Genomic DNA, 27,332 nt, shown 5'->3' with positions numbered 1-27,332 from the left:
ATGAATTTATAATATGATTTCCTTAGGCTAATCTCTTAGATCTGAAATTACTACATATACAGGTTTCCCCTGCTACCAAGAAGTATAGCATTCCTTTGAAACCTTCCATAAGCCCAAGTGGCACAAACAGAAGAAGCAATTACCTTAGGACACATCTTGCTAATGGGATACACAGAATAAATTGAGATAAAGCACAGATGCTTACAGACATAGTTCAAAGCTGTGGTGGCCTGATGCTGAGTATAGTTCCAGTGCCACTCTTGTTGCTCAGGGTGTGTGCTGCTTCTGTAACAGCTTGCTGCAAATGCTTTTCACCTTTTTCCTATAAAAGTGAAAATCCTCTTTGGATTTCTTTTGGTTAGCAAAAATAGGTACTAATGTAGGTCTTTCATAAAAGCTAAGTGGCATGAAGTAAACTTTCAAAAAGCCAGAGATACCTGTTCTTCTGTTTGTATATTTTCCAATGGTGTGGTGTATCTTTACCCATTCAATAGGCAAACATTGGTACTCCTGCCCCTCGCCAATTGGTGTTAAAAGAATTCTGTTGATGTTGCACCTTCAAAGAAAACTTCTTGAGTGAAAAGCTAGCTTTACTAGTTGATTGGCTGGGTTTCTTGTGTTTATCTTTTTTTTCCTTTAATTGTACCATTGCTGGGATTTTTTGTTTGTTTTCTTTTTTCCTTTTTAAAAGACTTACTTATTTATGGCCGCACTGGGTCTTCGTTGCTGTGCATGGGCTTTCTCTAGCAGCAGTGAGCAGGGACCACTCTAGTTGCAGTACATGGGCCTCTCACCGCCAGTGGCTTCTCCCGTTTTAGAGCATGAGCCCGAGGGCGTGTGGACCTGGTGGTGGTGCCACGCGGGCACTAGAGCACAGGCTCAGCAGCGGTGGGATACCCCTGGACCAGGGACTGAACCTTGTCCCCTGCACTGGCACGTGGATTCTTATCCCCTCTACAAGGGAAGCCCTGCTGGGGTTTCTTTGATATATTTTCTGTTTCTGTCTTTGGCCAAGTTTTTCCTGTTGTGGTGGTACTATTTTTTCCATCAATATGTTTTGAGCTATTGACATAATTATGTGATATAAGCATTAGAGAAATACATTTGATAATCTTTCAGCGTCTTAAAAATCTTTTTTTTTTTTTAGCCACCTGTTTTTACCAGTTTTCAAGACTATGTTACTGGGCTTCAGACTTTAATTTCCAATGTTGTGGATCATATTAAAGGACTTGAAACACATCTAATTGCACTTAAACTTGAAGAACTTATTTTAGAAGACACTTCTCTCTCACTGGTAAGAGACCGTAGTTGATCAGCAGTAAGTTATATAGAGGTAGTCGAGTGTTCTCACCTCTGTCACAGGGACGAGTTAGTTTTCAGTTCACCATTCTCTCTTTCTAGGACTTGAGATTGGAAGGTCCCCGGCACTAGTTTTTTATTGTGGTGGTGGTGGAGTCTTCTTCCCTCTCATTCCCTCATCCCCCACTCCTCCCTTTTATACATTTTTGGGGGGTGTTGTTTTACTGTGAAAATTACTGATGGATTGTTGAGGAGTGGAATTATTATTGTCCCTATTTTGAGCACCAGAGGAAACCAGACACACTTTTGAGAAATCCAGGGACAATCTCCTTGACTGAGAACTTCCCGGCTGCTGGATTGGCTGGTTTCTTTGCCAGCCCAGCAGTCATCACATAAAAAAGGAAAGATGCTGAATATCAGAAATAATTATGTCAGTATTAGTTAGGTCAGAACAAGTCAACCAATAAGGAATGGTACCAAGTATGGAATCAAAGGTACCAGTTATTAGTTTTCTCCTGATCTTTGTTTTTAGGCTGGTTTCTTTCTTAAAATTCTGCAAGGAAAATCCCTGTAAAGTCACTTTTTAAAATGTAGGTTCTTTTTAAAAAACGAATTTAATAGAACAAACAAATGGTGTCAGGTGAATTAACATGCACCAGCCTGGAGTAGGTTTAGGATTTTGGAAGGTGCCAGAAGGGCAGTTATGGAGCCACCTGTTTCTAGCTCGTTGTTCCAGTGATGGAACTCTGATCTTAAGGAAATGATTTTCTTGCGTAGTTTGTCTAACATGAGCCTCTGCTGATGACTGAGCTCCCCCAGTAACCTGAGGCACCCACCATCCTAGCCCAAGACCTCCACCCAGACCCTTGGAGGGAAGGGAATGAATGGAATCTTGCTTGGCACACCAGATTGAAAAGATTGTAAGCCCCTCTTTTGTAAACAACGTCAACGTATTAGAGCTTTGAACAAACTGCTTACTGTGGGAAAGGGCTCAGAACATTTAACATTTCCAAAGATTGATTAAAGGAAGCAGACAAGTGATAACTAGAAGTTTGGTTTTAGCCAGTTAAGCTGTATATTCAACTGTTTTCCTATGTACTTTAGAATGAATATAGACTATATAGAATGAATATAGGTCATTAGAGGTACTAATTGATGGATTATTAATTTTTAGTATCTTTGTTTTCCTCTTTTTAAGCCTTATGTTTTTCAAAAAGTAAAATCTGTACATGGTAAAAAAAAAAATTCTAAGAGGAAAGAAAGAATATGTAGTACTGAATAAAATAGATTTGTGTACATACCTTTTAATGCACATTTGGGTAATAAAGTGTGTTTATCTGGTTTCTTTTGGGCTTTAAAATACTGCCAAATTCACATAAAGCTAAACAGTTTTCATCCAACCTTCTTTCCATATTTAAACACTCCATCCATCCCCTTTATTTTTTGTGCTCTCTACCACAGGTCAAATGAGCAGCAAATATTTAACTCACATATTTGAGCAGCCTTAGGAAAACTTTAGTCTTTTTTAGTTGTTTGGCCTCTGGAATCTGTGGACTTTATTAAAATGGAGGGAGGCGTGTCAGTATTGTAGCTAGAAAAGATGATACTGGTAAATTTGATGCCTTTAAAAAGTGGCTGTGATAATGTCTAAATTAGTAATAAATTTCTGCTTTTTTCCTGTTTCCTGATGACTCTAATAGTAAGAAATCTCAGTTTTTCTACTTTTTATGTAGCTTATTAGAAAATAGTAGTGACTTTATGGCCAAAGTACTTAGTAATAATTTTTCTGACTTTTTTCCTTGATCAGAAATCTCAATTTTCTGACTTGATATAATTTATAACTAAGATTACTTGAAAGAATAGTAATGCTAAAGCAACAGGGTCTCAGTGAAAAGTCACAAGGAGAAATAGACATCTGTGATGAGTTTAGCCATCTTTGCATTTAATGAAATTGAAAATGACCCACTCCATTGTGATGGAGCTTCTGATCTGGAGTTAAGTGGTAATTTTAACTTACATGTGAAAAACTATAATCTGGGAGAATGCTTTCTGAGCAAGGCCACTCATTCTTATTTCCTTTTAGGAAGAGAGAAAATTTTCAAAGACTGTACAAGGGAAAGTGCAGAGCAGTTATCTGCACTCACTTCTGGAAATTGGGGAGCTGCTGAAAAAAAGACTTGAGACCACAAAGAAACTAAAAATTTAAAAGTTAGCGTGAACCACGGGCACTGATGATTCTACAACAGAAAATGACATCATCTTCCCAGGCAAAAACTACATCTGGTTGACCATCATTTTAAATCCAGAACTTCCTCATAAAATGCATGAAGGACTTTGATCGTGAATTAATTTTTTAGGTATTAAATGTATACAACTGATTAAATTATTGTATATAAACCAGAAGCAGGACCCTTGTCTGGGTTTGACCACTTTTTATACATGTTCATATGCATATGGCAGCCACAAGAGAACCCCACTTTTCTTCTTCTCTTCTGTCACCGGAAACATCTGGTGGTGGTGGTTGGTGGTGGGGGTATCCTATAAAAGCAGCAATAGAAATTAAGCATAAAGCATTGAACTCAGAGCAGCTGAATGGCCCTACCATTATAGCAGTGGGTGTTTTGGTCTGGTCCTTGAGCCTTAGGAAGCAGGAAGCCAGTAGAGGGGGACCATGATTGGGAGCAGGCCCTCTTTCCAGCTGCTTGGCTCCCACAAAACCCAAGGTAGGTACTCAAAGGGCTTCCAATTAAATTTGGCCTAAGCACCTGCCACTGAAGGGCATCACTCAGATGATCACAGGCCCTCGTTTTTCGGCTTAATAATGCCAGTGGCCAAGACATCCCCATCTTAGCTCCTGTGAGAGTTAAATCAGAGACAGGCTTCTGTTAACTTACAGCTGTTTGGAGGGGAAAGTAGTTCAGACCACTTATAAGCCTGCTGAGGTCTAGCTTGCTATCTTTTGTCTGTTTGGGAAAGATAGGAATCACTGTTTTAAAGAAGAGAGGTGTACATAATTTATGCAGGCAAGTCTAATACCATTGTCATTGGTTTTGTGAGATATATATATATATATATATTTGCTTTTACACATATACGTATATTTTCAAGCATATATACACATGTATATATGCTTGAAGATAAAAGATTTAATACTTAGTGTTTTTTAAGTGGGGGGTTTGGGAAGGAAGAAAGGAAAGAATGTATATTAATATGGATTTAATCTAGGTTTTAAGTTTTAGGCTGGCAAAAGAAACATTATCAGTTGGGTTTGAGGTTGCATTTACTTTTTTCAAATGAGAGTTATACCAGAATGGTGTTTTACCTTGTTCACCTGGAGCTCCCCAAGACTGTAGCTTCAGAGGTTGGTCTGACAGAAAAGGTAAACATTGCTCTTGAATATGTTACACATTTTATACAATTGCTTTGGTAATTTTTGTGTGTTGGAATCTGTGTTTTTGTCTTTGGTCTTTGTTATCCAAATACCATTAAAGTTAGTAATTCTGAAAAAGCAAAAAAATGAATTTGATAAGGAAATTCAAGTATCTAATGGAGGATTGGTCTTGAAGACCTTCCAAGTCCTTTCCAACTCACTTCTCTAGTGAAATGTGATACTTTTTTTAAAAGCAACCAGAAAGAGCTTGGAAAATCTCTTTATGCAAAGCAATTGCATTTTGTTTCCATCATTAAGACTTTCTCAGATTCACAATTTGATAGGGTGATAACTGTCTCAACTTGCAAGGAAACTTTTGAAAATTACTGAATTATCTTTTCAAAATAAGACTTGCTGGAAATCTTAGTCCATCCAGTAATTTCAAAAAACTAGTTTTGATGTTAATTGGTAGCCACAACTGTCATACCCCATCCCAAAAGGAAAGAACTGCTTTGAACAAGATGAATTAAACATTGATTGATTCCAAATCTAGTAACATTTCATGAAACTATGGCCTATTTAGATGAAACTTTGTGTGTGGGGGGGTGGGGCTCTGTGTGTATGGCATGTGTTCTTGAAATGATGTTTCTCTGAATATCCAAAAATACTGTACATAGAAGTAGAAATGCTCTTTGAAACAAGTCTATCAACTGACCATGATCATTCTAGAATGTGTGTGCTCAGTGAGCTGGCCTTGGTCCTCAGGGACAGTGTGTGACTCCAGTGGTCTACCTACCTATTTTCTTTCCTAGGGGCATCTGGGTCCTCTACTGGTTTTAGTGACATATAATGTTACATTGGGGTTATGCTTCTTTGTTACTTATTGATTTCCCTACTAAATGTAGCATTTCAACTAGATCCAACCTCTTACATTTTGAGAGAATTGTAAAAAGAATGAAATTATGCAGAAATGGCCAATATCTTTTATTGATCTGTTCTTTTGGAAACTGTCATGCACTATAAATTGTGTACAGTTAAAAAAAAAATATATATATATATATATATATTCTTACATGAGTAAAAAGCACCCTCCAGCAATTGTATGTCATTGGTATTTGAAAAGAATTCCCAAATAACTCATTGCTGCTGCTGCTGTTTTTACTTTGTTTGGGTTTTTTGTTTTATTTTGTGTGGAAAATTGATATTTAAAAAAAAAAAAGGAAAGGAGAAAAAAAAAAAGACTACTGTTTACAGACTGAAATATTACTGCTTTTTATACTACTGAGATCCTAAGTTAAGACTCTCCAAAGCAAACATTTATTTGGTTTAAATCATATATCTGATGTGGATAAAAGAGAAACTTTTAGTGTTCTCCACATAATGGAAAATGTACAAATGCCTAGTTGTGTTGCCCATCAATTTTGTATATTTTCATAATTTTAATTGTTCAAAATTGCATTATATTTTGCAGTCACTGTTCAATCTGGATTTGTCTTTCATTTTAACTTTTAATATAAAAAGGGGTTTCAGTGTATCTACAGCCTTGTTATTGAAACTCTTCCTACTTTTTTGCTCTGATTTATTAACATGGGAAGCATATATTCTTCCTTCTTCAGAATTAAGTGAAGCATAGCAAATCTACTTTAAACTGGATGGGTTAATTTATATAAAACACTTTCAATTTGGCACTTTTGCCTGGTTCATTTTTGTTCGTGTTCTTAGAAGCCACAACCTTTTAAATGGTATAATTTATTTCAATTTTGTATTGTTATATTCCTCAGAAAAATGATAATACTTGTGAATTTAAAATTACTCCAAGGCCACACTAGTCCTTTTGTTTAATAGCACCTTGCACGCTAGTATTCATTAATTAGATTTATACATGTATTGGGCATTTATTTACTGTGTGCCAGATTCCATGTTAGGCTCTGCTGATATAATGGTAAATGAGACTGTGTATCCTAGTTAGTGGCTGAAGTGGGGGAAGAGACAATAAAGATAAATATTAGTTTGTAATTAATTCCTGGCTAATAAAATATAAGTCAGGGTATATGACAGGCGGGGTCCCCAGAGGACCTCTCAGTGCCATCTGACCTGAATGATGAAGTCAGTCTTGGAAAAGGGAATACAAGTCAAAGGCAGGAGACTGCTGAGCGTGTTCTAGTGACTGGGAAAAATGGTTCAAGTGCCTGGGACTTAAAGGAGTGGAAGAGGGGTACAGATCGAGATAGAAGGTGGAGTGGGGATTAGAGCAATCAGGATACTGTAGCCTGGGGAAGGAATAAGATTTCTAAATTTAGTGGGAAGTTACTAGAGGATTTCAGGCAGACTGATGACATGGTTTTTTTTATCCAAGAGTATATGAACCTACAGGCTGAGATCAAATGTTTATTCATACATGCAACACAGTGGAAAGAGCTGTTTGTTTTTCTTCCTAGTTTCTTTTCTATCCTGTGATATTAAATGCCCTTAACTGAGCCCTGGAAAAGTCAGTTTTTGCTTCTTCAGTTATGAGTGCATGCCACCTCAACATTTCTTTTTTTCCCCCTTTAATAAAAAGTGGGCACTTGGCTGTTTCTCACTGCCACTTTTGAGTTCCTCAAAAGGTGGGACTCAGGTTTATATTTTTTTCATGTTCCCTGTTTTTGAGATGCTATCACTGCCTCGATGCAGACATGTATTTCATAGTAACGAGCAGAGGGTTAGCAACCATGAGCCAAATGCTTATAGAAATTATTTGTGGGGTACCTGTGTTTATGCTTGAGCGTAGAGGTTTTTTGCAACCTCAGCTTCCGCATACCTAGTAAAAGTGGGTCCCAGATAATGTATTGTTTTACAGATGAGAAAGGCAGTTATTGCAGGTAAGGCTACTAAGGCCAGGCAGTAAGGTAAGGGATTGGTAAGATTCAAACTTTTAAGCATTGATGAAATGAGCTAAAAATCAGAGTTTCCCCATCTCACATTCTTCATCTTGAATCTTAGAGGTTCTCTATTGAAGAACCATTCTTTCCTAAAGCAATCCTAATGCCGCTTGTGTGTATATACCACCAATTACCAAGGACTATTAGTAAAATTACCCTTGGCACTATTTGAGATAACTTGCAGGTTCTTTAGAACAGGACTCATGTTGGCTCCAGGGGCTCACTGTGCTTCAGTTTATCTGGAAATTCCCTTAAAAACTGTGTAACATTTGATTCTAGGAAGCCATAGCCTTTATTACAGTCTAGTTAGTAGCATCTGAGCCACACAATATTAGTAATTATATGCTAAGAAGTAGAGGGAAGGAATCCGTTGGACGTAAATGTTAGGGAAGATTTTTGTGTGGCATATACAAATCACTGCAGATTCTAAATGAGAAACACGGTCTACCTTTAATGAAAAATATTTATGCAGAGTCTTTGATGTATGATAATCCAGTCCTATCCAAGAGCCCACATTTCTTCAACTCAAGACCCTAGGCTTAAAATGATAGAAGGCATGGACCCATCCAATGAAATGCCTGTGGGTGGGGTTGCCACTTTTCTTTCTTTCCCCTTACAATTGAGAAATGAGACCACATTGGAGGACTGAATTTAGTTTTAGAGTTGTTTCTCTACCTGTCATTTGTCTTACTCTAATTTCTATAAGAGAACAAATACTTCATTCTTTGGAAATGACTCTGTTTAAGGTAGATGAGAAAAAACTAGAACAGCTGAACAAGTTTACCAGTGAGAAGCATGGAAAAAGATCTTCCACATTTTTCAGTTAAAACTGAAATAATGAGTAGGAGACATATTTAAATTATTGGACCTAATATATAAATAGTTATTCTTTTGTCAAATGTTGAGAGTATCCATGCTGGCTATGGGCAGGTGTTTAGGTTTGAACATCTTTTATCTAGTTAGTTTGAATTGTTAGCCTAAGCTGTGTGATTTTTTTGTTGTTGTTCCATCCAATTAAACACATGAGTTTTGCTGTATTTTTTGTTTCCAGTGATTTTAAATACCCAATCTGGCTGAAATGGAGGAACAAACAATTTAAAGTTTTATTTGCCAACTCTGCTCAACTTAAATTTCTTTGTGTGGGTGCAGTTAGACATTTTATAAGCTGCAGTTTGATATTTTCAAATAGTTAAGTATGGAATGTGAATGTTACCATGAAGCTTACTATTGCAGATAATTGCGCATCACTCCTGAGAAGAGATTTGAAAGTCAGTACAGTGCTCTCCCACTCTGCTTATTAAAAAGCTGGTGGTTACTGAGTAATCAACAGCAACAAGGTGACAAGATGGAAAACAATCCCTTTCTAAAGAAACTTTCAAACTGAACTGAGTTATATCATTTAGCTGTCTAAATGCCAACTCTTTTAAAGAAACCTACCAGATTATATTGGTAAAACTAAGAATCTGCTATATGTATCTCACGGAGTATGGGCAAGAATATACTGCTATTCAACTTCAAGGACCAGAAAACGGATAATGCATTCGACCAGCCGCAGTCAGGCCATCTGAATCTCAACACCTGTGGAAAGGAATTAAAGGTAGGTCTTGAGCTCAGACTAGTTTCCAGTGTTACCAGGATAGTCTGTTACCCTGGTAGACCAGAGTCCACACCACCTTAGCTTTAAAAAAACAAGTTCCAAGGAAAAAGCAGGCCACAGGGCAAAGTATAATTTGTAAAAGAAAACTGGATGTCTGCAGGTCTACTTAATGAAAACACAGAAACTTTAATTGGGATCAGAATCATACCTGTCAAGAACCTGGGCAGTATACTCCTCTATAGCACCAATTCCTTCTGAGCGGGAATTTCACAAGCCATCTAAGTGTTCACCAGCTATCCCCGACCGGCTATAGAGATGTTCCAAGATGTCACAACAGCGTCCGCATCCACGCATGCTCAGATTTCTGGTTTTGTGCCACTTTTCCTACAAATCCCTTATACCCCAGGAGAGTTTCACAGCCAGAAGGTAAATTACCCCTCCCCACCCCACCAGACCCTGGAGTGCCTTCTCACAGCTCCTCCTTCTCACCCCCCTTCTTCTGGAAGGCAGTCAAAATGTTTAAGCTCTTCTGGAGTTCTTCCTTCTTCCCATCACTCATCTTGTTCTTCTCAATCAGCTTGGTGATCCTGGTCATCTCTGATGCTGGGAAATCCTCACCTTGGTCCAAAATCTTTCCCATGATCTTAAGGTACTGCTCAGCCCACTTCTTGTCAGTCTCCTTCACACTTGCAAGGTTGTCCTGCCCCTGCTTCAAGAGGGACTGGCGGGCCTCTACACCAGAGGCCCTGATGAACTCCCCAGCAAGGGTGTCATATGCAGGCAGGCAACCAGGCATACCTAGGTAGATCCCATGTCCCTTTAGCCAGCGCTGGATGGCTCCAACCTTAACTGCCCCACTATACAGGATTGGGTTCTCAAAGTCCCCATCCTGGAAGAGATAGAAGACCGGGTAGTTCTCTTTGTCCAGCTTGTATTTCTCACTCAGCTCCATATTCAGCTTGTCGCCATAATCTGTGAATGGAAACCAGAAATGAGGAACAAGACCCCGAGGAAGGCATGGCAGGAGGTTGCTGTGAGGCCTGTCTGAGCCGAGGAGAAGAATTCCAGCTGTCAGAATTCGTCCTCTGCTACTTCCTAACCACGTGGCATTAGTCAAGTCCTTTAACCTCTCTAACCTTCATTTTCCTCCTCTGAAAAGGGGGAATTCTGCGTATTTATTATACGTGCCACTATGTGCCAGGGACTGTCCTCTAAGTGCTTGGGACTTAGTTGTGATTAAGAGTACCACACTCCCTGACCTCAAGAGCTTACACTCTTCAAAGGGTGAGAAGAGAGATGATAAAAGAACTTAAGTGATTAGCGCCATGACAAAAATGAAACAGTGACACAGTGATTGGGTGAGAAGGCCTCTCTGTGAAAGTGACATGAACTGATGGACCCGAAAACGAAGCAGCCAGACATATCAAGATTTGGGAAGAGTGTTTCAGGCAGAAAGGACTGCAAGTGCAAAAGCTCTGAGGCAGTAATGAGCTGCGTGTGTTTAAGGATTACAAAGTATAGTCTGGCTGGAGCTAAGGGAATGTGTGGTAGGTAATGAACATGGGCCCCTAACACTTGAGGGCTGTTGGGAGGGCCCAATAAGGGGATATGTGCCGATTAACCTGGCAGAGTTAAGTGTTTAATATGTGGTTGTTGTTGTTTTGGTCTTTCAGATGTGTCTGACTCCTTTGCGACCCCATGGACAGTAGCCCATTAGTCTCCTCTTTCCAGGGATTGCCCAGGCAAGAATACTGGAGTGGGTTGCCACTCCCTCCTCCAGGGCATCTTCCCCACCCAGGGATTGAACCTGCGTCTCCTCCATTGGCAGGTGGATTCTTTACCACTGAGCCACCAGGGAAGTCCAACATGTGGTAGCTGTTACTATTTGCTATGTCTTTCCCAACAGGCAGTAGCAGCCCCAAGGGCTGACACGATGACAACTAGTTGCTTATACCTCGCCAAGACCACCTATTACTGGGTAGTGGTATAGGAAGTGTGGGGTTCCAATCCTAGGTCTATCACTTTATAATCTTGAGCAAGTTTCCCTAAGCATCTGTTTCTTCATTTGGGGATCATAAAACTTTTCCAGAGTTGCCACAAGGATGACATACATGTAAAACACTTAGCACAGTGGCCTGGCACATAGTAAACATTTGAGCTGAGTTTCTGTGGTCATAGAATCTGCTCAAGCTAAGCCTGTCGTGGGTACCAGACTCCTTGAAAGGCAATGGCCCCATTTACACTAGATGTGTGGCTCAGACAGGAAGATGCTGGGGTGTTCTGACAAACAGGGAAGTAACCCCTAGTTTACTCCCCCTCTGCCCCCCTCAGTCATCCCAGACTTGTCCATACCTGAGATCCCCACCTCTGCCACCAGCAGATCATCACTGGAAGCTGAGTTTTCAGCCAGACGCTTGAACTCATCCTGCTTCTCACCATAGGGGTACTGGGTGTCAAACTTCACCAGGACGAACTTGCTTTTGGGAATGACCTGAGGGCATATAGAGCTGAGCAAGTGAGGGTTCCCAAGGACCTTTGGGGTTGGTTAATTCCGTTTCCCAAGGGACCTCTTTCAGAGTGGAAACCAAGCCCACAGGGGAGATAGGCTTTCACAGTCATTCATTCGTTCCTTCATCCCTCATTTAACAATTTGATGATGTTTGCTGTGTCCTGGGGACCCCATTAAGTAGTTGTTCACACTAATCAAACTGTCTGCAATAAACAATGCTGTAGACGTTCGTTCTAAGGCCTTCTCTTCCAGTGGCCCTTTTGGTACTAAGGAAGCCTACCTTTAGCACACACTAGGTTAGCCCCTGTCATGCCCATCATCCCAGGGGACCTTTCCGTTGCAAGGAACCAACCAACCATCTATAAAGGAGCTGGTACCATGAAAGACACTCTGGTGAGGAGGTCCAGAGTTTGAACTCTGCAATTTTAGGGTTCATAGGAAGTTGCTGAGAGGCTAGGCTTGGGACAATGTTCCCTCTCTAAACCAGGTAGATCAGTTTAGATTGGTCAACATAGGCAGTTATGCTAGATCTCTAGGATCTAAACTGTCAAGATCAAGAGTTTTATTTTAATTGTAAAATTTACATCACATAAAATTTGCCATTTTAAAGTGTACAATTCAGTGGAATTTATTGCATTAACTATGCTGCACAACCATCACTAATACCTACTTCCAGAATATTTTCCATTTTCATCATTGAAAAGGAACCACATATCCATTAAGCAGTCATTCCTCAATCCTCCTCCTAAGTGACCTTTTGTGTGTGGCTTCTTTCACACACATAATGTGTGTGTGAATAATGTTTTCAAGAGTCATTCACGCTGTAGTATTTCATTCCTTTTTATGGTCAAATAAATATTCCATTGTATGGATATATCATATTTTGTTTATCCATGCATCAGTTGAGGGATATTTGAGTTGCTTCTACCTTATGGTTATTTGTGAATACTGTTGTTATAAACATTTGTGTACAGGCTTTTGTCTGAACACCTCTTTTCAGCTCTTCTGGGAACATACCTAGGAGTAGAACTGCATATAGGAATTCTATGTTTAACTTAATGAGGAAATGCAAAACTTCACTTTGATGGTTTTACCCAATGCACAGATTTTTATCTAATAAGCTCCCTCAGGTCAATAGCACTGCCTTCCCTCCTACAACCTTTTATTTTTCTAATCAAAATCATCATGGCTGGTTAACTTTTCAACACAGGCAATCACTGCTGTAGTTAAATCAAGCTGACACTATTCCAGTTTTTGTCAGTCCGTGTTCCTTGTTTGATGTCCATTTGGTTTTAAAAAATATGTAACAGTGCCCAGGGACACAAGGGAAGAGGGAGAAGGGTCCAGAACACGTAATCTTTAAATGGTCACTGATCCTCAGAAGTCTGAGCTCTGGAGCCTAAAAAGCAGGGAAGACTTAAAAATATAAATCAGATCACATCCCTCTGGCCCATTTGGTCTTATTTTAGTTTCAACAAACATTCCCACTCAGGTCCTTTTCATTTGCTGTCTCTACTGGCTGGAGTGCCCTTCCCCTGGTCCTTTCCATGGTTATCAAAGTTGAGTACAAATAAACTATCGTAACAGAGAGGCCTCCTTCACGCATGCCATCTAATTCTGCTTCCTTTCCGTCATACTCTATCATGCTACCCTGCACCAGTTTCTTCATTAATCACTCTCTGAAATCCTTATTAGCTTGTTGTCAGTCCTCTCCACTAAAATATACATTTATGAGAGTAAGGACCCTCTCTGACCTGTTTTCTGCTGTATCCCTAGTGCCCAACAGCACCTAGCATGTGACAGATACTCCAAAAATATCTAATAAATGAACAAAGCCGGGGTAGGCTTTGGTAGCAGATGCAACATGTCCAAGGAGAAAATTTTTTTACGAAAACACATGATAACCTACCTTCAAAGGGAGCTCCATTTATATTATAGAATAATATTAATAATCACGTGTGTGTGTGTGTGTGTGTGTGTGTGTGTGTGTGTGTTAGGTCACTCAGTCGTGTCCGACTCTGTGACCCCATGGACCATAGCTCACCAGGCTCCTCTGTCCATGGAATTCTCCAGACAAGAATACTGGGAGTGCGTTGCCACTCCCTTCTCCAGGATTAATAATCATACAGTGGTTTAATACTGAAATAGAATAGAGAGGACTTCATCTTTTATTTTCACCATTTTTAGCCATCACAGAATGGTTTTGAATGGCAAAGTGAAAGTCACTAAATCATGTCCGACTCTTTGCAACCCCATGGACTATATAATCCATAGAATTCTCCAGGCCAGAATACTGGAGTGGGTAGCCTTTCCCTTCTCCAGGGGATCTTCCCAACCCAGGGATCGAACCCAGGTCTCCAGCATTGCAGGTGGATTCTTTACCAGCTGAGCCACAAGGGAAGCCCTTGTTTGAATGGCAAACATTGCATGATTAATTTTTTCTTGTTCTTTTACTCAATCTGTACCTTTGAGCTGCTTTAGAAATCTCTCTCCTCTCCTCATCCTTGAGGAATCTGCTCCACATTGACCTACATTTAGGCACCTTGCTTCTTCAATGTATTGATGAGTTCATCATCCATTCATTGAATAAAAAGGTACTGAGAGCCTATCATTGCCAGGCACTGTTCTAAGTGAACATAAAAGTAAAGGAAACAGACAGGGTCTCTTATTTTTAGTGATCGTAAAGGGCAAGAAGCAAACAAACAAAAAACACCACTGGAGATCATAGAAAGACCCCTGGATACAGTAACCCTAGGAAGCTCCCTTTTGTTCTGCAGTGATGAAGAGAGTGAGATTTAAATACAGACTGGAAAAAACATTTGTTCATTCAACAGATTATTACCGAGCATTTTCTAGGTAACAGGTAAACTGCTAGATCGTGCAAATGATCAGTGAACAAGATAGATAAGGTAGTACTTCACAAGTATATAATATTTTAGTGTGGGAGACGACACACTAGACAAGAAAAAAAAAATCAGTGATGTGAGTGAGTTCAGAGAAATAAGAGCAATGTGACTGGCACTTCAGACTGCACGAGGGGGAAATCTGAGAAAGCTAGTGTTAGTCGCTCATTTGTGTGCAACTCTGCAACCCTGTGGACTGCAGCCTGCCAGGATCCTCTGTCCATGAGGATTCTCCAGGCAAGAATACTGCAGTGGCTAACCATTTCCTTCTCCAGGGGACTTCCCTGACCCAGGATGGAACCCAGGTTTCCTGCACTACAGGCAGATTTTTTCCTGTCTGAGCCACCAGAAAAATCCCTGGAGTGGAGGGGGTGGAGGAAATTTGAAAAGGTAACATTTAACCTAAGCCTGAATGAAGAGGAGCAACCAACCTTTCAAAGATTGGGCAAAGAATGTTCTAGTCACAAAGAACTCCAAGTACAAGGGCCTAAGGCAATAAGGAGCTAAGAACAGCCAGAGGACAGAGCACCGCAAGTGTGGTTGAAGCAGAGGGGACAAAGAGGTGAATCGTTTAAGGTCTGATGAGAGGAGAGGGAAGCAGATATCAGATTATGCAGGAATTCAGCTACTGTGTGAGTGGACCAAGAGGCTCCAGAGTGAAAATCTGGAGACTAGTGAGAAAACTACTTAAGATACAGTCTAGACTAGAGTGGTAGCTATAAAGATGGAGACACAGCAATCAATGAGGAAATACTCCTACCATTAACAGTGCGAAGTTTCCCTCTAAGTCATATTTGGTCTGTGATATTACCCCATATCCATGTTTGGGTGGTAGCGGGTTCTCTTTGCCAAGGCCACCAAAGCAAAGGGTGCTGTGGGGGTGTGCCTGACAACCAACTGGTCATACCTACACTTTTGAATTCCTGAAACTTTGCATTCAATGAGCCACAGGTGCCAACTCCACAACGGGGAACCCTTTCAAAAATACTTGAGTTCAACCGACTGAGACAGATTTAGAGCTCCACTTCTTGGTTTCACTTCCCAGCAAAGGGTACAAATTAAGAAAATAAAACGACTGGCTCTCTCTCAACACTCAGCAGCCCATCACAATGGGCGAGGTTAACAAGGTGCAAAATTAGAGAACTGGGACTGCATTCAGCCTTCATCACTCCCAACAACCTTCTACCCAGGCCAAGACCCCAATCCTGTAAATATGGAGGCAGGGGATGAGGCGAATCCTTCCATGTCTCGACCAGATTTTATCTGTCACCAAGCCCAAGACATTCACTACAGGGTGGACGAACCGAAACTTATTCTTAAAACCTGCACTTTTTAAGGAGACGCAGAATATCTATACAGTAGTTGCAATCGAAGCCAACGCGAGAAGGGCGCTGAAACGCAGGCTAACAAGCCGCGCGTTTCGACCTTCGCTCCAGGTCCGCTAGGAGCCTGGGGGCATCCGCCTCGCACCGCCCCCTGGTTCTCCTACTTGGGACTCAAGGATTGGATCTCGCCCGGCACCGCCCTCTTCCCTTAGGCTACTGGAAGACTGCATCTCCGCAATTCTTCAGCAAAAGAGGAAGCAAATGCAAATACTGCAAAGGTGCTTGGGGACCCTCGATCATATGCTCTCTGGTCAGGATACAGTCTCGGCCCAAGTCCGTCAGTCCTACAGGACGGCGGGAAGTCCCCGGACCGTCGCTACAGACCACCTCCTGCCAGCTCTCAGTCCCCTGCGTCCCCTCACGGGTGCGCGCTCCCCTGGGCGGTCTGGCTGCACCTGCGCGCGAGATCCCTGGCCCCTTTACCTTGTAGAAAGTGATTGTATCCAGGGGAAGCGCGCCCTTGGTGTGCAGGCCACTGCTGTCTTGCGGAGCGGAGAGGAGGAACAGAAGAAGGGGAAATAATGGGGAGAGAGAAGCGGCGCGGGGAATGGCGGCAGCCATGACGCCGGGTTCTGGCAGTAGGTGCTGGGAAGGCTGTAGTGGAGGAAACGCCGAGCCTGGGACCGCGTAGTTTAGGCGGGCAGGGGCGGGTGCGCGCACGTGTACAGCCCACCAGGCTCACGCCAGCCTAGGCTGAGAGTGAGGAGCCACGTGAGGGGCGGGGAAATGGAGCTACCGCGCGTGCGCACTCGGCGAAGCCCGCGCGGGTCGAGGGTGAGAGGGCGGGGCCGCGTAGGGGGGCGGGGGGCGGACGGCAGTGCCGGGGAGGCTGGGGGAGGGGATGAGGAAGCGGCGGAGGAGAAGGAGAGTCTGCTGCGCACGCGCACTCTGCGAGGCTGGCCATCCCCCTGGCCTTTTCCGCTCATCCTCCGCGTGAAACGCGGCGTGAAGCTCGTGTTCGGTGTGTTTGCAGCTTTTCGTTTGTTGTCTCTCTTCTTTTTCGAAGGCGACGAGGCAGGCCTTCATTTGTTTCTGCCTCTAGCCCGTCAGGCAGTCGACTGGGACCCGTTACTACTCTTTTAATCAGTCTGACGACAACTACCCCTCCGTCAGGTGGCCCAGTATTTTCCTCAGTCAGTCACACTCCGCTCCCTCAGCCGCGGCCGGAGTTGGACGGTGAGACTCGACTCCCGTCAGTGTGGCGGTCAGGCCTTTTCTGCCGCTGCCCGAGTCCGATATTAGGCTTGCTCTGTGGTGAGTGCCTCACCAGGGAGGCTCCGGGCTCCTTTAAAAATAGGCTTTCTTGAAAGTTGACATAGGACATAGGTTTACCTATGTTCTAGGCTCTCTGAAAAATTTTTGAAAGTTCTAGTAATTGTCTTCAACCAGTGTATTTTCGGGGTAGTTTGCACCATATCCTGGTTTTGCCCGCGGGAATACAGAATGCAGAGCTGTGTACTGAACAGACTCAGTGGTGGGAGATGGAGACGCGAAGTAGCCTTATAACCATTATAATGTAATTGGTAGCAAATATTAATTTCGTGCAAACACAAATGGAGATTCAGTCAGCCAGGAGTGTCAAGGAAAGTTCTGGATGGGAAAACCTCTGGTGGCTGGGTCTTGAAAGAAGAGGTGTTTACAAGGCAAACACTGAAGAGTATTTCTAGCAAGGGGGAAAGTATAATGAATCTGTGGCGGTACACGGGGGTTGTGTTGTTAAGGGTCTCATCAAGATAAAAGGTTTGGAGTCACCAGAGGTTTTATCCAGGAGAATGACTTAGTTTTGCTGTCACTCAACAATAAACGGGGTGCATTGGAAGGCAGAAAGCTGAGGGCAGAGAAATTCATTGCAGTAGTCTAGGTGGGAGAGACTAAGATCCTGTAATAGATCCTAACAGTAAAGGTGAAGAGATGAGGGTGGGATTGAGAAAATTTTATAGGGTAGAATTCACAAGACTTGATGAAGAAATGGATGTGCTGATAAAAGGATAAGTTATATAACACACTATAAGGGGCTTAACATCAAATTAACCATTGTGTTGTTGTATAGTCACTGAGTCATGTCCGACTCTTTTGCCACGCCAGGGACAGTAGCCCACCAACCTCCTCTGTCCATGGGATTCTCCAGGCAAGAATATAGGGGTAGGTAGCCATTTACTTCTCCAGGGGATCTTCTTAACCCAGGGATCAAACCACTGTGTGCTCCATGTCCTGCACTGGCAGGTGGATGCTTGTCATTGAGCCTCCTGGGAAGCCCAGAGTAACCATTGCATGTGTCCAATAAATGTGTGTGTGTGTGTGTGCACGTGTGTATGTATGTATAAGAGAGTCATCAAAGATAATAGCCAATCTTGGGTGGCCAGTTTAGATAGAAATTTTGAGAGAACCCTCTGTGTGTGTGTTGGGAAGGTTCAGAAACAGTTTTCCCTAGTAAATTATTAAATAAAATGTGCCACAGACAAATGAATAGAAGTTAGAGGAAGGGATAATTACTGTGAGGTAAAGTGGTTTAAAAAGTATTCATGTAGAAGGTGGAAATGGAGTTAAGCCTTAGAAGAAAGAAAGTTTTAGATGAAGAACAAATTAAAAAGGAGAAGTTGTAGTGAGCATGATGCTCTGGGAAATGACTAGCTTGGCTTGAAGGAGTTCTTGAAACAGTTAAGACAGTTTTAAGCCCAGTTAGGGGGAAATCTTGAAAATCAAATGCTGTTTTGTCCTGTAGTCAATGTGTGCTTGTGTGCTTAGTCGCTTAGTCATGTCTGACGCTTTGTGACCCCATGGACGGTAGCCGCCAGGCTCCTCTGTCCATGGGGATTCTCCAGGCAAAAAGACTGGAGTGGGTTGCCATGCCCTCCTCCAGGGGATCTTCCCAACCCAAGGGTCAAACGCAGGTCTCCCACATTGCAGGGAAGCCACCAGGGAAGTTTGGGCCACCAGGGAAGTCCCCTGTCATCAATAAGGAGCTATTCACTTCTGAGTATATGAATGCCGAGAGTGCATCCTGTGGTAGTTAGTATGATTGATCAGGAGTGACTTTCTAGTTATGTTTTGCTTAGAAGTGGGTTTTGAAAAAAGTGAAAGTGATTTGGTTGGAGAGGAAAGGTAAATGTTGGTACTTTTGCTATGAATTGCAAACATATAGTAATTGTATTAAGCTCCCTTTTAATAATGCACTGGTCCCAGTTAATTACCTCATGATATAATTAGATTTCTTGGCTTCAAGACCTTGACAACCATCGTCTACACAAATAAGCCAAGTATAAGTCTCCATATTTAGGAAGTCATAAAATCCCAGTTGACACTTGTGGAAAATCAAAAGGCTTACCCTGGGTCTTGTATGGAGGTAGGAAGGAGGAGGTGGCAAGGCATGTTTCTTTAAGAAGGAAGGAAAAGGACATGGTCTGGTGAGACAACTAATATATAAATTCTCCCATCTTTTTTTCCTAACATCATCAAGCTGATGACCCCCCAATGTCACTGACCTCTTTGCTCTTTCTCCTATACACAAAGCATGTTCCTGCCTCAGAGCTTTTATACTGACTTTCTCTCTCTAGAACAGTTTTTCTTCAAGATACTCATATGGCTGGCTCCTTCATTTCCCTCAAGCCTTTGCTTGAATGTCAGCTTCCTAAAATCTACCCTGACCATCCTTGAAAAAATAGGTCCTTTCTGATACCTCCCTGCTTTCCATCTCTCTTCCCCCTTATTTTTTTCTCCATAGCACTCTTCAACTTAACATACTGTATAATTTTTTTATTTTACTTAGTATCTGTTTCCCATGAAGGACAGATTTTGTTTTGTTTTTCTTTTTGTTTTGTCTGTTGGGTTTACTGTTCCCAGCACCTGACACAGTGTCTGGCACATGGTAGCTGCTCAGTACATTCTTGTTCTGTGAATAAATGAATCAAGTCAATGAGAGAGAAACTATTCCATGCCTGTCTTTCAAAATTTCATTGATTCTTTCTTCATTCCCTTCTTAGATCACATATTGTTCTTTGGCACTATCCTCTCACTTAGAGCTAATTGCTTTTCCCCTGCAAGGTTTTGGTGATATTAACAGTAGTTCTTTTGACAGAGATGAACACTTAAGGCAGACTTCTCGTTAAAAAATTGTTACAGAAGGAAGATTTGCTCCACAGTATTTTCTCCAAGCCCCGTACTCCTTTAAGAAGCCTTCAATATTTAATAACCATTTACTGAACATCTTTTACTCACACACTTCTAGGGACAAAGGTTACACTGGTGAAAAAAACAGATGTGCCCCCTGCAGTCCTAGAGGAGAGACTAACATTAAGTACTTATACAAATAAATATACAATTACAAGTCTACCATCCTTTTTCCTTATAAAAATGGTTTAATTATCAACGGCTTTCTGCAATTTCTATGACTTCTAGCAATTTCTACAGTTTTCTACAACTTTAGCAATTTTTCCAGTTTTACATGAACTCTCACATTTCATTCAGTGGTTTATTGGGTTAACTTGCAAGTTTTACCAAAGCCCTGGAGTATAATTTGTTCAGGTGAGGAGTGGGGTGTTCATTTAGAGCAGTCAGGTGCTCTCTTCCAATGTTTATCTTCAGTTCCCTCTTACAGTGTTTGTTTTACACTTTTTATTCTAAATATCATTCTTTTCAGTAGGAAAGAGAGAAACATGTTATCCGTTAATCGTTATATCATGAATTTCAGCAATGGGAAATATCCTTCCTTGCTTTTGTCCCAAACTTCATTTTTTTTTTGGACATTAGAGTTTTGAGATACAACTTAGATACCATACAATTCATCCTTTTAAAGTATACAGTTCAGTGGTTTCCAGTAGAATTGGACAACTATCCCCACTAGTTAATTTTAGAATATTTTTATCACCCTAAAAAGAAAGCCTGTGCCTATTAGCAGTCACTCCCCAGTTCCCTCCCAAACCTTCTTGCCTGAGACAACACTAATCTACTTTCTGTAGCTGTAAATTTGCCTGTTTTGGACTTTTTGTATGAATGAAATTGTATAATATGTTGCCCTTTGTGATTAGATTTTTCACCTATTCTAATGACTTCAAGGTTCATCCATGATGTAGCATGTATCAGTACTTCTTTTTTTTTTTTTAATTTTTTTTATTAGTTGGAGGCTAATTACTTAACAACATTTCAGTGTGTTTTGTCATACATTGACATGAATCAGCCATAGAGTTACACGTATCAGTACTTCTTTTAACTGCTGAATGATATTCCACTGTACTGGTATAGCACATTTTATTAACACATTTATGTGTTCACCAATTGATGGACATTTGCGTTGTTTCTACTTTTTGTCTATTATGCATAACACTATTATGAATATTTGTGTCAAAATTCTTGTGTGAGCATAATGTTTTAATCTCTTAGGTGTATACCTAGAAGTAGGACTGGGTTTATACCTAGGAGCTGAGCCATACAGGGTATATTTAACCTTTTGTGAAACTGACAAAGTGGCTGCAATATTTTACATATCCATCAGGAATATATGAAGTTTCCTGTTTCTCAACATCTTCGTCCACTTGCTACTGTCTTTTATTATAGCCATCCTGGTAGGTGTGAAATGTCATCTCATTGTGATTTTAATTTGTATCTTCCTAGTGGCTTACGATGTTGATCATCTTTTCATATGTTTATTGGTTATTTGTATAATTTCTGGGATAAGCCTCTAATTTTAAGCCTTTGCCTATGAATTCCCTGGTGGTCCAATGGTTGGGGCTTTTTGCTTTCACTGCCAGAGCTCAGGTTGGATCCCTGGTGGGGGAACTAAGATCCTGTAGGCTGTGAAGTGCAGGAAAAAACAAAATAAAACCTGTTGCCAATTTTTAAATTGGATTGTATTATTGAGTTATAAGAATTCTCTATCTCTATACAAATCCCCTTATTAGACATGTGGTTTATAAATACTTCCGTGGGTTGTCTTTTTTACTGTCTTGATGGTACCCTTTGAAGAACTAAAGTTTCTAATTTTGAAGAAGCCAATTTATATATATATATATATATATATATATATATATATTTCTTTTGTTGCTTGTGCTTTTGTTATCATATCTAAGATGAAATTGTCTAATAAAAGAATTCTCTTGATGTCCCATTAATTTTTTAAATGACCTTTCCCTGTTTTCCCATTAACCAGTTTCCTATTAGTAGCACTGTACTGTTAAGAGTAAGAACTGTGATCAGACTGACTGAGTTTGAATGTAGGTGTTATCACTTGATAATTCTGTAATCAGAAGGAAAATGACTCAACTTCTTTAAGCCTCAATTTCTTCATCTGTAAAATAGGGATAATACTTCTTACCTCAAAGATTGTGTTGAGGATTAAAATGCTTACATAGAAAACACTTGATAATTGGTAATGATTATTATTAGAAATTTTCTTTAAGTACTATTTTTGCTTAATTAAAACACTTTATTACATAGGTTTTTTTCCTTGACTTTGTACCCACTGCAGTAACTTGATTCTGGTAGAAATTTAGTGAATATCTGTTAAATTAAATCGATATGTCATATATACTAGTAGGGCTTCTCAGGTGGTGCTAGTGATCAAGAACCCACCTGCCAGTCCAGTAGACTTAAGAAACTCAGGTTCAATCCCTGGTTTGGGAAGATCCCCTGGAGGAGGGCACAGCAACCCGCTCCAGTATTCTTGCCTGGAGAATCCCACAGATAGAGGAGCCTGGCAGGCTACAGTCCATAGGGTCACACTGAATCAGACATGACTGAAGTGACTTAGCACACATGCACATATACTAGTGCAGAAGAATTGATGCTTGTGAACTGTGGTGTTGGAGAAGACTCTTGAGAGTCCCTTGGACTGCAAGCAGATCCAACCAGTCCATCCTAAAGGAGATCCGTCCTGGGTGTTCATTGGAAAGACTGATGTTGAAGCTGAAACTCCAATACTTTGGCCACCTGATGCGAAGAGTTGACTCATTTGAAAAGACCGTGATGCTGGGAAAAATCGAGGGCAGGAGGAGAAGGGGACAACAGAGGATAAGATGGTTGGATGGCATCACCGACTCAATGGACATGAGTTTGGGTAAACTCTGGGAGTTGGTGATGGACAGGGAGGCCTGGCATGCTGCGGTTCATGGGGTCGCAAAGAGTCAGACACGACTGAGCAACTGAACTGAACTGAACGTATACTAGTAGACCATTACATTGCAAACTGGGATGTGTTTAACTTGCTAAGGAGCTAAGGAAAAAGAAAAGAGAAAACTGAAAATATATATCACCCACTTCATCATTTGGGTTTGGATTAGCCCTTGTAGAAAAGGATTTGGGAGGATTATGTTTCCAAAGACATTTCAGAGGGGGGAAACAGTGCTAAATATACAGACAGGGGATTAATTTATAGAGAAAAATAGAAAAGTAAAGCCCCAAATGTTGGTTGGTGGCATAAGCCATTTTAGAAGAGAGGCCGAAAGAGAAAAATTCTCTTGCCAAGAGTAGCAGACTGATTTGCCGTGACTGTTCTCTGAACAGTTTGACATTTGTTCTTTTTTTTTTTTTTTTTAATTTTTCTGAGACAGGAGTCCTTTGTTCAAAAGCATTCTCTTATCACTTGGTGAGACTGTCATTAGTCCCTCACCCTTATTAGATAGATGTGTGATTAGAGGCCTCAAAACTCTCCCTAAGACTTTATAGTAGGAGTTTCTGATTCAGAAATATACTGGTATTTTAATTTGTTTATCTAATAATTTAAGCAAAGTTATTACAGCCTACCTCCACTTAACAATGTCCTATCTTCCAATGCACAAGATATTCTTAATTTCATGTGAAAAAATGAATAACATATTTAAGTTACTCATGATTGAATTTACATTATCATTAAACATTTGTGAAATGTCTGAGGGAATGGTTAGATGAAATATAAATAGTTACATAGATGAAATATTCTTCCTTCTGCTTTCTCCTTACCCCAATTTTTGTCCAAATTTTTCCAGTTCTTCCAGATAATGTTCAAATGACAATCAGTGTACATTATTTTTTGTGACAATTATTCAAGATTTTGTAATTCAAGTTATTTTTCTTACTATAGTATAAGATCCTGGAAGTATAGGTCTGTATCTTTTTTGTCTTTATATATGCATACCAGTGTTTTATACAAAGTTGATATATAAACATAAGCATATTAAATTATGTAATTTAGTAATTATATGGTGGGAATTTTGGTATAATATTTAAGAAAATGTTAATAGTAAATAAATATGAGACATTAATAATCCCTTCTTCTTTCACACCTTTTCCAGATATTACTAAAAACTTGCTAATTGAGTGAATATACAGTCTCTCTTCCCCAATATAGGCTATTGTCCCTAAACAGGAACAGATTTCAAACAGAACTCCCTTCTTCCCTATTTTTCTCTCCGTTTTTTTCTATTCCATTTCTCCCTTGCAGCTCCGTTTATCTTTTCTTAGTGACTCATTCTGTGTACTTTTTATTATTCTTACCTCTTGCCCCTTCTTACCATTCCTAATGCTTTTTAGAACTTTGTTTCCTTGTCACCTGCTCATTCTGTTTTTGCTCTTTCTGCTTGGCTCTCTCCTCCACTTCTGACTACTTTCTCTCTCCTTGCCCTCAAGATACAGGGCAGGGTTCGGCAGGGAGGAGCCCAGCTGGGTTAAGGGTGGAGCTACCTGTTTACTGCTTGGAAGTCAGAACCTGAGCAGGAAGGATCAGGCTGCTTCAATTTGGCTGAGGCTGAAGCCCGTATGGCCTTCTTCCCGGAGACGAGCGTTTTGGAGGACAGCTGGGATTTGGTGAGACTAGGAACAGCCCCTGGCTGCTTTTTTGTCCCCTTACTTCCTCCCTGTTCTGTGTTTTTCACCAACAGTGTCTCTCTCCGTACAATTAACTTTTCTTCTTCCTTTCCCCCTGTTGCTTACTATTCTGTGTTTTCTCTGTCTGGCTGGCTCTCTGTCAGTCAACTTCATTTAGTGTCTGTTTGCCTTTTCTGTTACCCATTCTTTCCACTTACCTGACTGTTCTCTCTCAAAATTTAACTTTTTCTACCTCTTCTCCGTTTTATTCTTGACTTTATTAATTTTCTCATCCAACTCTTTTTTTATTCAGTCATTTTCTGTCCACCTCTCTGTTCTTTTTATCTTAGTGTTTCCCAGCAATGTAGCGATAAGGGAGGAAAAGGGGCCAACCTGGCTTTCCAGGGGCCTATTCACCCCTTCTATTCATTTTCAGACCTAGCGTGTTTTGATTAGGTAATGAAGGGTTTGTGCTCTGCACAGATAGTTAATAAATAGTGAAATTAGAGTAAGGTTGAATATTAAAATTTAAAGACCATTTTTTCCCCATTTTCTCTTATTTAGTTTTTTTCTGCAATACAGTGGATACAGTTTGTCATGGCCACTCTGAGGTAAGTCTGTTTCATCTCATGTAGTATGACTGTTTAAACTACTGCAAGCAGAACTGGAGAATTCTGTAGTTTCTATATCTCTGCCTCAACTCCCTGGGGATTTACTTTTATTCTTTAGAGAGATATGCTCTTCTTTACCATGCTGATTTTTTCTGATTAATAAAATGTAATAACATCAACAATTACAATAATAAAAAACAGATTGAAGAAATCAAAGGACATTTTGGTCAACAGGATTGATTTTCAAAACCAGTTGCAAAGTGCTCACTTTGGTAGCCCATATACTAAAAATTGTAACAATACAGAGATTAGCATAGCCCCTGCTTAAGGATGACACCATTCCATATTTTTAAAACTGTGCAGTTTATTTTATATCAATTATATGTCAATAAGTATATAAAAACATAGCAAAAACAAAGGAGCCCCAATTGTCCTGTTTAATGATAGTCTCTTATTTCTGTCAGTGTTGTAGGTTCAAGTTCACTTATTGCCTATGCTGTATTCCAGAACATACAGAAATCTCCAGAGGTAAGCAGTCTGTTTTTGTGTTGGATTTGAATTTTCAGTGACTTAGCCTTTGAAATAAATGAGGTGGGTGTCCCCTCTAAGTGATGGAATAATTCTATAAGTTGCTTGTGAATTTGTCATTTTGATACACTGGGATGCTTTAGACATTGCCAATAGATCTCCCTTTTCTTTTAGGTAGTTATTTTAACTATAATTTTTAATACTGAAGAATTTACTAGATGTAGATTAGTGGATAAATGTAGATTTTTTTTGAGTATGCATTAATTATTAAAGTCAAGGAAATGGAGTGTTGTTTGAAGCCTATAATTTGCTCTAGGCATGGTAGGGTCCTGCCAAGTGGTGAGTTTTCTGATGTTGATATCTTGGTAAAATTGCTAGTGGGGGTGGAAATAGTTCAAAGACTGCTATACAAAAGATATTTATTTTGCTGTTCTGGCCTTCTGGCAATTACATTTAATGGTGAAAATAGAACAAAAATACAGCCTGTGTAAAACTAATCATACCAAAAAAAATTCTTCCTTTTATTGAGATGTAATTGACAAATAAAAATTGAATATTCTTAAGGTATTAAAAAACACCAACCAGGGAGTTCCTTGGTGGCCTAGTGGGTACGTTTCTGGGCTTTCACTGCCTTGAAAAAATATTTTTTAAAAAATGTAAGAAAACTTTTTTAATCAGGCCAGGTGGCAGAAAATTAAGCAAAATGTAATTTAGAACATGTATTAGAGAGCTTTTGTAATGTAGAAAATGTCATTAGGTTTTTTTATTTGACCCACTTAAACTCTGTATGTTAAATACTTTATCTTGTTGGTCCTCATCACTGTCCTATGAGAAGAATGGTATTAGCTCAGTTTTGCAGATAAGCAAATTGAGGCTCAAAGTCATGAAATAAATTGTTCAAGTTACACAGTAAGTAGCAGAGCAGGGATTTTTCAAAAGTCTAACTCTTAACTACAATCCCCCTTCAAATTAAACGCAGTTTTTCATAATTATTATATTATTGGTACATATGCCCAGTATTTTAAATACACTCTTCAGGATTTCCCTGGTAGTTCAGTGGTTAATACTGCGTTTCCTCTGCAGTGGGTGTAGGTTTGATCCCTGGTTGGGAAAGTTCCACGTGCTGCTTAGGGCGGCCAAAAAAAAAAAACAACCAACATTTTTCATTTAATCCTTAAAATAATCCTGTGAAGTGAAGTGAAGGGAAGTCACTCAGTCGTGTCCAACTCTTTGCGACCCCATGGACTGTAGCCTGCCAGGCTCCTCTGTCCATGGGATTTTCCAGGCAAGACTACTGGAGTGGGTTGCCATTTCCTTCTTCAGGAGATCTTCCCAACCCAGGGATTAAACCCAGGTCTCCTGCATTGTAGGCAGATGCTTATATTATTAGTCTGATATTATAGATGGAGAAATGGAATCCTTATTAAATTGATGGAT

General features: G+C 40.3%; 3 protein-coding genes and 1 pseudogene across 8 annotated transcripts in view; 3 read left to right on the top strand and 1 right to left on the bottom strand.

The window, feature by feature from the left end:
- Nucleotides 1-6,353, top strand: part of NAA25 (N-alpha-acetyltransferase 25, NatB auxiliary subunit) — a 62,689-nt gene extending 56,336 nt beyond the window's left edge. Inside the window, exons 23-24 of the mRNA XM_065904200.1 lie at nt 1,148-1,294; nt 3,383-6,353. Of these exons, the coding sequence (XP_065760272.1) occupies nt 1,148-1,294; nt 3,383-3,505 (270 nt within the window). The 3' untranslated portion in view covers nt 3,506-6,353. The remainder of the gene's footprint in view (nt 1-1,147; nt 1,295-3,382) is intronic.
- Nucleotides 6,354-9,348: 2,995 nt separating this feature from the next.
- ERP29 (endoplasmic reticulum protein 29) lies at nt 9,349-16,706 on the bottom strand. Its single transcript, XM_065904211.1, has 3 exons — nt 16,408-16,706; nt 11,540-11,678; nt 9,349-10,159 (listed from the first exon to the last, which is right to left on the bottom strand). The coding sequence occupies exons 1-3, from the start codon at nt 16,543-16,545 to the stop codon at nt 9,657-9,659; spliced, it is 780 nt and encodes a 259-aa protein (XP_065760283.1). The 5' UTR covers nt 16,546-16,706; the 3' UTR covers nt 9,349-9,656.
- Nucleotides 14,286-27,332, top strand: part of TMEM116 (transmembrane protein 116) — a 123,741-nt gene continuing 110,694 nt past the window's right edge. For 2 of the 6 annotated variants that reach the window (XR_010658822.1, XM_065904210.1), the window contains exons 1-3: nt 24,265-24,756; nt 25,321-25,367; nt 25,832-25,895. Coding sequence is in view for 5 of the 6 variants with exons in the window: in XM_065904210.1 (XP_065760282.1) it covers nt 24,709-24,756; nt 25,321-25,367; nt 25,832-25,895 (159 nt within the window). In the remaining variant the exon portion in view is untranslated. Of the gene's footprint in view, nt 16,203-24,262; nt 24,757-25,320; nt 25,368-25,831; nt 25,896-27,332 lie in introns of those variants that run through there. The other 4 variants (XM_065904206.1, XM_065904207.1, XM_065904209.1 and 1 more) reach the window with 4 other exon arrangements.
- LOC136146179 (U6 spliceosomal RNA) lies at nt 25,628-25,718 on the top strand (annotated as a pseudogene).

Source organism: Muntiacus reevesi, chromosome 13 (assembly GCF_963930625.1).
Source record: "Muntiacus reevesi chromosome 13, mMunRee1.1, whole genome shotgun sequence".
Lineage (NCBI taxonomy): Eukaryota > Metazoa > Chordata > Mammalia > Artiodactyla > Cervidae > Muntiacus > Muntiacus reevesi.
The sequence above is the reverse complement of the archived record's forward strand: the minus strand, read 5'-3'. Positions and strand labels throughout refer to the sequence as shown.